Source organism: Perognathus longimembris, chromosome 28 (assembly GCF_023159225.1).
Source record: "Perognathus longimembris pacificus isolate PPM17 chromosome 28, ASM2315922v1, whole genome shotgun sequence".
NCBI classification, from domain to species: domain Eukaryota; kingdom Metazoa; phylum Chordata; class Mammalia; order Rodentia; family Heteromyidae; genus Perognathus; species Perognathus longimembris.
In genome coordinates this window covers 104,907,556-104,919,646 of record NC_063188.1, presented here as the reverse complement: position 1 = coordinate 104,919,646, position 12,091 = coordinate 104,907,556, and the positions used below count along the sequence as shown (strand labels likewise).

Genomic DNA, 12,091 nt, shown 5'->3' with positions numbered 1-12,091 from the left:
CATGTCTGGATATTTAGCAAGGGAAATATCTCCTGTTTGAATTATTGCTAGAGTGCTGTTGATTGAAAGCTGTATTTGATAACTACCAATTCCTAAAAGCATTCAAATGATGATGATACATTCATTCAAAAATAATTTGACTATAAGGTAATTTACCATAAACAAATGGCAAACACTTGAGGAAAGCGATATGTCTAAACTGATGGAACTACAGGGGTATACATGTATTGAAATATGACAACGTGTATGTACTACATTCTGATATATATGTAGTATTATGTATGTATTGAACATTTAGAAATGTGTATGATTTTTATGTATCAGTCAAATGTAATTTTAAATAAAAATACTCATACTAGGATACTCACGTTAAAATAACTCATTTTGAGGCTGCAAATCATACATAACTAGTAAAAATCAGAATTACCCTATTCTACATTATAAAAATAAATCTTAGACCACATTCAAAAAGAGGTGATTAGTGCTTTATTAAATTGGCAAATAGTCAACAAACGGATCTGCCTTATTAAAGGCTGATATTCAGAAAATAAGCATGCAACCATAAATATGAGAGCAGGATAAAATTTCACCCTGTGAATCAACATTGTCATTTTTATCCATTCCATTTTTATTTTTTATTACTTAGTCATATACAAGGTGATATATACAATATTCAAAAAGAATTCATTTCCAATTATTGCTCTACCGTGTTATAGCTATTCTCCCCTGGAAAACAACTTCCTTAGTCTTATAAATGATTAAATCAATAAAAACACCACGTAACTATACTTACTGCATTTTCAAAAATATTTTAGTTGGCATCTTATGATTTCAGTGCAGTTTATGGGTATAATTTATCACTCTCAAGCACATTAAAATTTCCTTATAAAAGAAACTATTTTAGGATGTTCAGTAGTAGCATAGAAACAAGTGTTATTCTCAGAGAGGGGTGAGCCGTTCATCCTCTGTCAAGAAGACATCATTAATGTGCCCTCCCTTTGTGTCCAGAGGATCGCACGGGATGCCGTTTTCAATTGTGATTGTGTTTTCACACTTATCTTCTGTATCATCCACTTCAGATGGTCCTTTGTTCTTCCTAAAAGTATATAAAGAGTGATTGGGATCTAGAAGGCAGCATGGCTGAGCATGGTCTTCTGCACAAACATGGAGAACAGAAACGGTCATAGGAACCTTAAGAGTAATGAAATAATCATTGATGTTGTATGACCATAAACAGTTGATGAGGTGAAAAGATACTATCACGGTAAGAACCATGCATCAATGACATACACATATTTATTAGAACAAGTGATCTTATTTAGAACACTAAGTATATATAGTTATGTATATGAATTCCCATATGTATACATATATGTGAATGGATATATGAGTATACACATACATATACACATATACCAAGAAAAACCATTTGAAGCAATTGAGGAAAATATATGGTACTTTGATGAATTTGGGGTGGTGGTGGTCCTGGGGCTTGAACTCTGGGCCTGGGTACTGTCCCTGAGCTCTTCAGCTCAAGGCTAGTGCTCTGTCACTTGAACCATAGCACCACTTCCAATTTTCTGGTGGTTAACTGGAGATAATGGTCTCACAGATTTTCCTGCCCGGGCTGGTTTTGAACTGTGATCCTCAGATCTCAGTCTCCTGAGTAGCAAGGCTTACAAGTGTGAGCCACCAGCAGCCAGCTACTTTGATGAATTTTAAAAATTAGCTCTAGAAGCCAGGTGCTGATGGCTCATGTCTGTAAACCTAGCTACAGAGGAGGTTAAGATCTGAAGATCATTGTTTGAAGCCAGCCTGGAAAATCTGTGGGACCCTTATCTCCAATTAACTACCAAAAAAACTGAAAGTGGAACTGTGGCTCAAAATGGTAAATGCTAATCTTGAGCACAAAAACTCAGGAACAGTGCCTGGGCCTTGAGTTCAAACCCTACAACTGACAAAAAAAGAAATTTGCTCCAGGAGAACTTCAATAACATCAAATTTTAAGCAGTAATAAATTCCTTTCATAGGATTAGACAAATTAATAGCATACAAATGTCCAGTGAAAAATCAACTGAAATATCAAAAAAGCAAATTCACATTGCTGAGCTCTGAGGATCTCAGGTCCAAGCCAGTGTGAGCAGGAAAGTCATGAAACTCTTATCTCCAATTAACCAGCAAAAAGCCAAAAGTAGAGATGTGGTTCAAGTGGTAGAGAGTTAGCCTTGACTGCCCAGGCCCTGAGTTTAAGCCCCAGGACTAGCAACAGATAAAAGAGGGAGAAAGAGATCGAGAGAGAGAGAGAGAGATCGAGAGAGAGAGAGAGAGAGAGAGAGAGAGAGAGGGGAGAGAGAGAGAGAAAGAGAGAGAGAGAGAAAGAGAGAGAAAGAGAGACAGACAGACAGACAGATAGACAGAGTGTCAATAGGTACCCATACGGCAAGTGTGAAACCCTAAGTTCAAACTCAAGTATTATCCCAAAAAAATGAAAATGTAAATTTATAAATTATAATTAGAAAGTCTAAACTCCTCTAAAATTGCTCTTTATTGATCTTGAATAATGATTTTCCATAACACTGAATAGATATTAAGTTCTCAAGTCTTACCCTGAATTTTGTGGCTGTAAGCATGAAAACATGTTGACTGGAGTATTTTGAAGTCAGTAGCAATGTAAAAGTAGTCTAAGAAATAATGGATTATCTGTGTCTATTTGCCAGTTTCTTTAGTAAAAGATGATTTTATTGTATTAGAAGGAAAATGACAGCAAGCTAGATATGTGCAAATCAATGCAAGGAATTTTATCTCCCCATCCCCAGCCACAAAGGAAAAGTAATCCATCAGGCATCACACCAAATGGGAAAGAAGGAACATACAATCAGATGAAGAGAAGGTCTTCTTCACTAGAATAAATTTCTAGCCAAAAAGAATTAGAGAGAAATCACTGTCGGAACTTATCAAACTGAGCTGACCCAGTGGTAAATTAGCTACATATATTTTTTGTGACCTTAGACCCAGTTGTTTAGCATCTTCGTATTACTGGACCTCATAAACTGCAATGTCAGCAACTTGCTAGCTGGTAGACATGATAAGAAGCTCAAAGATTATCTAACAGTAATATAGCACTTTGTCACATTTCACAGTGTATGCAGCAGTAAACTGATTCACTGTCTCTGTGTTGCTCTTGTAATAAACCTTGACTGTCTTTCTGGATCATTCTGGTCTGATATTCTGCTAAAAATATGAGCTATTTTTCTTGAAAAGTCACATTGAATGTTAATGACTTCTATCACTCCTGCAATGCTGAGTGGTTCAGAAAGGGAATGAAAAACCTGTGCTTAAACTCCTCCTGTGTTGTCAGAAAAATAGAATAATTTAAGCAGTTAGCACCTTATGATTTCATAAAGATAAATTCAGGAGAAGAGGGGCACAAGAGAGGATACAATAATCTCAGGTAACCCTCATGTTTATAAAGTATACAGTAACAGGATTTGCCCTGTTTGAAATAAAATAATGATGACTAAAAGCAGATCTAGTATTTCTAACTCACTTCAAACAAAATAGGGCAAAGAGCCCCAAAATGGCCAGGATAATAAAGGACAAATGTGATTTTCAAACCAGAAATAATTTTCTAACCATAGTACTGAATGTAAGTTATTTTACACCTGCCATGTAATAGTAATGAGAATGCAAATAATTCGTATTTATTTCATGCAAAAACTCAGGGTAGAGGAAGTGGTGCTGTAGCTCAAGTGGTAGAGTGCTAGCCTTGAGCAAAATGAAGCCAGAGACAGTGCTCAGGCCCTGAGTTCAAGCCCCAGGACTGGCAAAAGAAATCCTCAGAGTAGGCATTTGACATACATCATCTCATTTATTCTCAGTACGATGTTATGAGGATTTTATTATTATCCTTCTTTTCAGATAAACAGTTTCAAATATGTATAGCAAACTGTTCTTTCAGAATAAAACAAGATTGGTGAAAAAACTGACATAGAATTATATTTCAGTCTTCCCAGGGTCCACCTAAAACACAATTAAGGGCTGGGAATGTTGATTAGTGGTAGAGTGCCTGCCTAGTATGCAAGCTCTGGGTTCCATTCCTCAGTATCACATAAACAGAAAAAGCCAAAAGTGGCACTGTGGCTCAAGTGGTTAAGCAAAAAAAAGAAGCTCAGGGACAGTGCCCAGGACACTCTCTCTCTATCTCTCACACACGCGCGCGCACACACCCACACCCACCCCCACCCCTCCACACACACACCACAGGTTTCCTTTGGGGTATGTATATTCTAAAGACAACAAAGGAAAATAGCTAGCTATGACTTTTTAAAATTATGTTTTTAAAAAAATTAATTTAGTGTTACTATAGAGGTGATGTAGAGAGGGATTACAATTACAATTACATTGGTCAGGTAATGAGCATTTCCTTTCATAATGTCTTTTCTTCTTTTTCCATTCTCTCCCAGTCCCTCCCTCCCATCTCCACCAACGACTTGTATAGTTCATGTTCATCAATGTCCAGTGAGCTCCACTGCTGCACGTTTTCACCCTTCTTCCCTCAAGTTCTGTATCCTTCCCCCCCAATCCTTCTGAAGATGTACACTTGAATACATAGTACATAAGATAAAGAAGACAGAATCATCAAAAACTAAAAAAAAAAGAAAGAAAAGGGAAAAAGAAGCCTCTTGTTTCCATATCTTAGAGTTCATTTCAGTATGTATATTATTTTATGTAAGTATGAAAAGACACTTAGGCATTGCACCTTTGTATTTCTCTCCTGAGAATATCCTCTTTTGGTCTCACTATGTATATCTGGAATCCTCTATAATTTATCATATTCCAATGTATTTAGATATAATTTCTGCATATCAGGGAGAACATGCACTGTTTGTCCCTTAGCTTGGTTAACTTCACGTAACATGATTTCTTCTAGTTCCATCCATTTCCCTGCAAATGACATTATTTTATCCTTTCTAATGGCTGTGTAAAATTCCATTGTGTATAGGTACCACATTTTTTGATCCAGTCATCTATTGTGGGTCATCTAGGCTGTTTCCATATCTTGGCTATTGTGAATAGTGTAGCAATGAAAATGGATATGAAGGCATTTTTAATGTAATTTATTTAGTTTTCATAAGAATGTGAAGTTTGAATATATGAATGTGTTGACTGAGGCCTTATATCCTTGTGTGAAAAGCAAGAGTTGTTAGCAATACAAATGCACTTCCATTTACTATCACCTTTAAAAGAAAAGAAATATATCTAGAAACTAACCAAGCAAATTTTCTAATGACTGTTCAGCTATGAACATTACACAGGGTTCTATGTCCTAAGTCCTTGACCTGGTTTTGTTACCAACTACAAGATTACAATCTACTTGTAAGCAAGTAGTCATGTTATATGGCATTATCTCTTCCATGATACACACTATATTTCCTATCACAGGATGAATAATCAATAAAGAAATAAAATACTTTTACCTTTATATGCTTTGGCTTCTGGAGAGTTGGATTTAGATAACTGGTAAGGGCCCTTCCTAAGACCCAGTTGTGACCTTAGATCTAAGGAAAGTCTAACTTTATAATAGTCTATTTATATACTAGATTCATAAATGAACATCATTATGTACATGTGAACCTGAAAGTGTGCTGTGTCCTGTGTTCTCATATACCATAAAATATCAAGCTCTATAAAATAATTACTTTACAATCGATTTTTATGACAATCTACTAACTTATATTGATAAAGCACTTTCTGGTACATAATGCATGTGTATATATGCACTCTAATTTTTGTCTTCACGTCATTATAACCATCCGAGTAAAAAAATATCACTTTTCATATGTGACTTGCTTAAGGTCATTCAGCAAATAAATTCCAGTGCCTGGAACCCAAAACAAGGGGTCTTGGTCAAATGCTCTATTAAAATATTCATTACATCATCGATTTTATCACCATCATTATCACAATAACCATCAGTAACATCAGTATCATTATTGTCATAAAGCTGAGCCAATAACTAATATGTCTACTACTTCTGGCCTATGGGTAGACACAGATTTAGCATACACATCATTTTGAAGAATATGCATGATCATGGTTGCTTTCCTACCTGACCAGCTCCCTGACTGCTGCCAGAGACTAAAGTGGAAAAAATCATTTTCCAATTGGTTTCCTTCAACAAATATCCCCTTTCCACAAACTACTATTCTGAATTAGATATTACCAGTGACCTCAAATTATTCACAGAGATATGATAGTTGTCACGGTGTGATGACTATTAAAGACTTTCAAAGGTTGTCAAGTGGGGCTGGGAATATAGTCTAGTGGTAGAGTGCTTGCCTCGTATACATGAAGCCCTGGGTTTGATTGCTCAGCAACACATATATAGAAAAAGCCAGAAGTGGTGCTGTGGCTCAAGTTGGTAGAGTGCTAGCCTTGAGCAAAAAAGAAGCTAGGGAGTTCACACTCCAAAACTGGCAAAAAAAAAAATAGGGGTTCAAAGGCTGTCAAGCATTCAGAATTGTTCACATTTGATACAAAACTGGAAAATACTAAAAATTGGAGAAAATTTTTAGAGAGCTGATTATCAACTTTACCACTATTATAGTGGCCAGTATAATGAATAAGACCATTTGCAATCAAGATATATATTTACTTAGCATCTTAGTAATATCAAAACAGACTCATGGACTGAGGGGACTGAATAACAAACAAAAATGAAATCCACAAATTTATGATCAACTCATCTTTGACAAAGATACCAAGAACACATACCAGGAAAAGAATAGTGTCTTCAATGAATAGTGTTAGGAAAACTGGACATTCAAATGCAGAAAAATGAAATGTCATCATAATCTCATATCAAATACAAAGACCAATTCAAAGTACTCCAATTACTAGAAAAAACATATTGCAAGCTCCATGACACTGGCTTGGGCAATAAATTTTTTAATGTGACCTAAAAGTGCATGCAATAAAAGTAAGAATAGATGTATGGTTTTATATTAAACTAGAAAGTTTCTATTCACAAAAGAAAACAATCAGGTAAAAGAATACCACATGGAGTAGAAGAAAATATCTGCAAACCACACAGCAGGAAAACATGTAACCCAATGAAAAAAACAGGCAAACAATATAAACAATTTTCAAAAGAAGACATACACATGACCAACGAGTACATGAAAAATTTTAAGGTATATTAGAGAATGCAAATCAAAATTGCAATGAGATATCAACTTCACACATGTTAGAATAACTATTATCAAAAAGAGGAAAGAGAACAAGGATGTAGAGAAAAGGGAACACTTGTCCATTGTTGGTGGTATGTAAATTACTATAGCCGTTATGAAAAACAGTACCGAAGTTCCTCAAAGATTAATATAGTACTACCATAGGATTCAGTAGTCTCACTTCTGAGAATATATCAGTATGCTTGCTGAAGAAATATGTGTACTTTCACACTCACTGCAGTGTTATTTATAATAGCCGAAGTATGAAATCAACCTAATAGTCCATCAATTGATAAACAGATAAAGAAAATATAGTGTATATATGTATGTATGTATGTATGTATGTATGTATGTATATATATATATATATATATGTACTCAGCCTTTTAGAAAGAAAGTCAGGTTGTACACTGAAAAAGAAAAACAATGAACAATGTCAGGAGAACAAAACAGGCTCTGTTGGGAAGGTAGGTATCAGTTGAAGGGGGAAGGGGGAATAAGGATGATGAATATGGCCAAAGTATTTTTATGTATATATGAAAATAGAACAATAAAACCTATTAAAATTGTCTTAAGAAGGAAGAAGACTAAGCAAGAATGCTAGAGGGGGTAATGTTGATGAGATATATTGTATGCATATATGGAAATACCACAGTGAAACTCCACATTTACAGCTATGAATGTTGATTTTTAAAAAAGTCTTTCTAAAAAAACCTGATAGGAACAGGTATCAGTGGCTCATACCTATAAATCCTAGCTACTCAGTAGGCTGAGATCTGAGGATCAAAGTTCAAAGCCAGCCCAGGAAAGAAAGTCCATAGGACTCTTATCTTCAATTAACTATCAAAAAGGCCTGAAATGGGGCCATGGCTCAAGTAGTAGCCATGAGTAAAAACAACTTAGGGAAAGAGCCCAGGCCCAAGAGCTAGCACCAAAAAAAAATTGAATTGACTGATTGTATTATATCAAAAATGTCATTCCTTTCTAGGTATTTAGGTGAACAAGATTTATTGACACCTGTAACAAGCCATAAATGAAATATTAATGCATTTTTAATGACATTTGACTTTTTTGAAAAAGGAAGAACACTGTGTCACTTGCAACATGAACCTGGAAAATATTATGCTAAATGAAAATGCAAGAAGCAAAAGGCCATGTGATCTCACATGTAGAATCTAAAAGTCAAACTCATAGGAGCATAATGCTTGCCAGAGGCTGGAAAGTAGTGACAGGAGGACTGGAAGATAGGATCAAAGGGTAAAAAGTTTCAGTTACACAGGATGAATAAGTTTAAGAAATCTACATACAGCATAGTGACTATAGTTAATAACAGTGTATTGTATATTTCAAAGTTGCTAAGACAGATCTTAATTGTTCTCACCACAAAAAAATGACAAGTATATGAGGTCATGGATATGTAAATTAGTTTTCTTTCACAACATATATATATATAAACTTCGCCTGTATACTATAAAATATATTATTTGTCAACTATATCTTATTAAAATAAAATAGGTGTTTACTAACTAATAAAATCCCAAGCAATGAGTCAGTGAATGGAAGACTATTCTGCAATATGTTGGCAATATTTGTATGGGAAAAAAAGGTCTTTTCATAGAATCCCTTAATCACAAGGGGTAAGTTGATTTTTAATAATAATTGCTGCTTATTTAGCAATGTAGACCTTGGTACTTCATGCATATCTCTGGCACAATCCTTACAAAAGCTCTGTAAGAAATATCTCCCTACTGCTGATGAGAAAACTGAGACCTAGAAAAATTAGTTGACTCAATCAAGGTCATATATTTAATAAATAGCAAAGCTGGAACTTGAGTTTATATAGTTTCAACTACAGTCTAAACTTTCCACTGAGTGGCTGTAAATAATCAACATATCTGCTGTTTTTGACATTTACAGAATTGTTAATGTTTTGCTCCTAATAACTTCAGAGATGACTCTGGAACTCCTCTCCATAGAAAGCAAATAGGGGGCTGGAATGTGGCTTTGCAGTAGAGTGCTTGCCTAGCATGCATGAAGCCCTGGGTTCAATTCCTCAGTACCACATAAACAGAAAAGGCCAGAAGTAGTGCTGTAGCTCAAGTAGTAAAGTGCTAGCCTTGAGCAGAAACAAGCCAGGGACAGTGCTCAAGCCCTAGGACTGGCAACAAAAAATAGAAGAAAGCAAATAGGAACTTGGAAGATCCCGTGGTCTCTCCAGGTCTACTAAGTTTAAGGCTTGGGATCATACAAACCATGTTCTATGAAGGCTGTAAGGAAAACCCCAATCTTTTCCATAGTTAGGGTTTCATCACAATTATGAAATGAAGATTCTCCCTGACTTAAAACTGTACTCTCTCCTCATATTTCAAGCAATATTTTGCCCTAGAGAAATTGACTATCAATTGTATCAAACTTAAACTTAGAACAAATAATGTAATATAGCTCTAGGAGGTTATCATAATTGTCCTGACTATATTTGCTAATTATTGATATGTTCCAGGTTTACACAAGAGATTTGTCCATCTGTTTTCCTAGCTTGCACATGAGATGAGTTTGTCAAGACAGGGTTGTAACAACAGTCTCACTTCTCCCAGGCAACAGATTATGATGCTACACACCTAATTATTATATAACTGCAGAATCTGTTCAGAAAGGGAGAGCTGATCCCATCAGAAACTAGGTGAAAGGCCATCAAATGGCAAGATTATAAAATACTAGTTCCAGGTCACACTTATTCGGCACTCACTGTGTGCCAGGTACCACTCTAGGCATTCTACTGTACTAATTCTTTTATCCTATCAAGTTAATCATTTCCAGTACACCTCGCTGTTGTTATATACAAGTTATCTATCTATGTACATACATTTAATGATAAATTAACCAACTTGACTCTAGTACCACAAACCATATTCTTCCAGACTCAGTTTCCCTGGCTCATTGCCTGTGCTTCCTAATATCCAGTTAAAGAGGTTATATATAAAAGCAAAAATCTAAGAGATAAATACTTTGAATCTAAGTAGTGTAACTTCAGAATCCATTCTTTCAACTACTACATTATAAGTACTATTGAGGAAACTGAAAATCAGAGAAAATAAATGCTTTTCCAATTATTTGAAACCACAGACTAACAGCATTTCTGCATTGATACAAGGCTTAAAAATAGTAAACCCAACTATTCAAATATTGCAAGAGAACATTTCTTACTGTTCTAAAGACCCAAACTAGTAAAGCAAGGAAATCAACGAAAGTACAATTTGATCCTAATCTTCGGACTTTTTTTTTCTCAAATTTTTATTATCAAACTGATGTACAGAGAGGTTACAGTATCATACGTTGGGCATTGGATACATTTCTTGTACTGTTTGTTGCCTTGTCCCTCATGCCTAATCTTCGGACTTAATTGGAAGCATAGACATTTAGAACATTTATTCTATAGCATCTGACTTGCTAATGAAAAAGTATAATGTCTCAGATTTTAAATGCTTACTGCTTGTTAGCTACTAGGGTAAAGCATATGGAAAGTAATAAATATAAGGAGAAACGTATAGTCCAATACTTTTCTAATCATATCCCATATGTTCCACATATAACCAATCCTTTTGAAAATCATCTCCCTGTAATTCTTGCATGTGCCAATGAGTCCACTAATAGGTATTCCTCAGAAGCAGAAAGAAAAGATTACAATAGTTAAAGTGTTTAATGAAGGAATGAGGAATTTGCCATCTTCCTCTCTGATTACAGGTACTTATAAAGCAAAAACATTTTCTTTTTTATCATGCTGAGAAATTCTGCCTTCCTACTACCTATCTCAGTAACTTTCTCCCACTGGTATGGAATTCCCTTGGGAATCAGTATCAATAATTTTGACATCTAAGTTTACAAATGCCATAGAATCCAAGTAAATGAACTCAAGAAGTAGGACTCTATATGTAAGTTGCTCAATTGAGAGCTCTTAAACTGAATAAATTAGAACAATCTGAATGACATTAACATGCATTCCCCAACTGGAGGTATGACTGAAGTGGTAGTGTAACACACACACACACACACACACACACACACACACACACACACAGTGCATCAACTTCAGAGATTTTAAGAATCTGAGATATGGCCAAGGAAATTTCATTTTAAACAAATGTTCCAGACAATTTTGATGCAGGTAGTTGATTCAAAGGCAACAAGTAAGGTAAATTTCTGTCATAGGCATTAGGAGTGATGAGTATCTACCAATAAGAGGGAAAACTAAAATATCACACGGTGTCTGGAACAACAACAGGCCTGGACTCAAAAATAAGCCACCAAAGGTGGAGAGGCATTGAAAGAACTGTGAAACTTGTCATTTGGACAGTATCACTACCAAGGTTGAATGCTACCTATCCAAAAAGTATGCATATTTTTGTATATCTGCTTTATAAAATGACAACAGGGATAATGCAAATCAAATCTGCACATGAAACATTCATATAGTATAGAACAAAAGATTGTCAATAAATAAAGACTACTGGACTCTGAAAAATGGGAAAAATCATAAGAGATAGTTTTTTTTTAATGACCAATTTTTCAAGTTTAAGGTATTTCTTTCCTCAGAGGAAAATTCCTTCCTTTTTCCAAGTCATGCAAAACAATCAAATGCTCCTTATCATGCCCACTAAATATCTTACCTTCTACGTTGCCGGATCCCGGATAAAACCAGTAGTGTAGTAGCTACTATGACAATGCAAAATACCACACCAAATACAATAATCCAGATGGGCACAGGTGGCTCTGTAGGTGGTGCCAGAGTGGAAGGAATTTTTAAAAATTCTAGGGTATGGTCATCCAAAAAGAATGCATTGTTGATCCGGTTCCTATTCATTCTA

At 35.3% G+C, this 12,091-nt stretch overlaps 1 protein-coding gene across 1 annotated transcript in view; it reads right to left on the bottom strand.

Moving 5' to 3' along the window:
• Positions 1-463: 463 nt before the first annotated feature.
• The window catches only part of Cltrn (collectrin, amino acid transport regulator), a 30,823-nt gene continuing 19,195 nt past the window's right edge, over positions 464-12,091 (bottom strand). Inside the window, exons 5-6 of the mRNA XM_048336793.1 lie at positions 11,894-12,088; positions 464-1,096 (exon numbers count right to left, since the gene is read on the bottom strand). Coding sequence (XP_048192750.1) covers positions 940-1,096; positions 11,894-12,088 — 352 coding nt within the window. The 3' untranslated portion in view covers positions 464-939. The remainder of the gene's footprint in view (positions 1,097-11,893; positions 12,089-12,091) is intronic.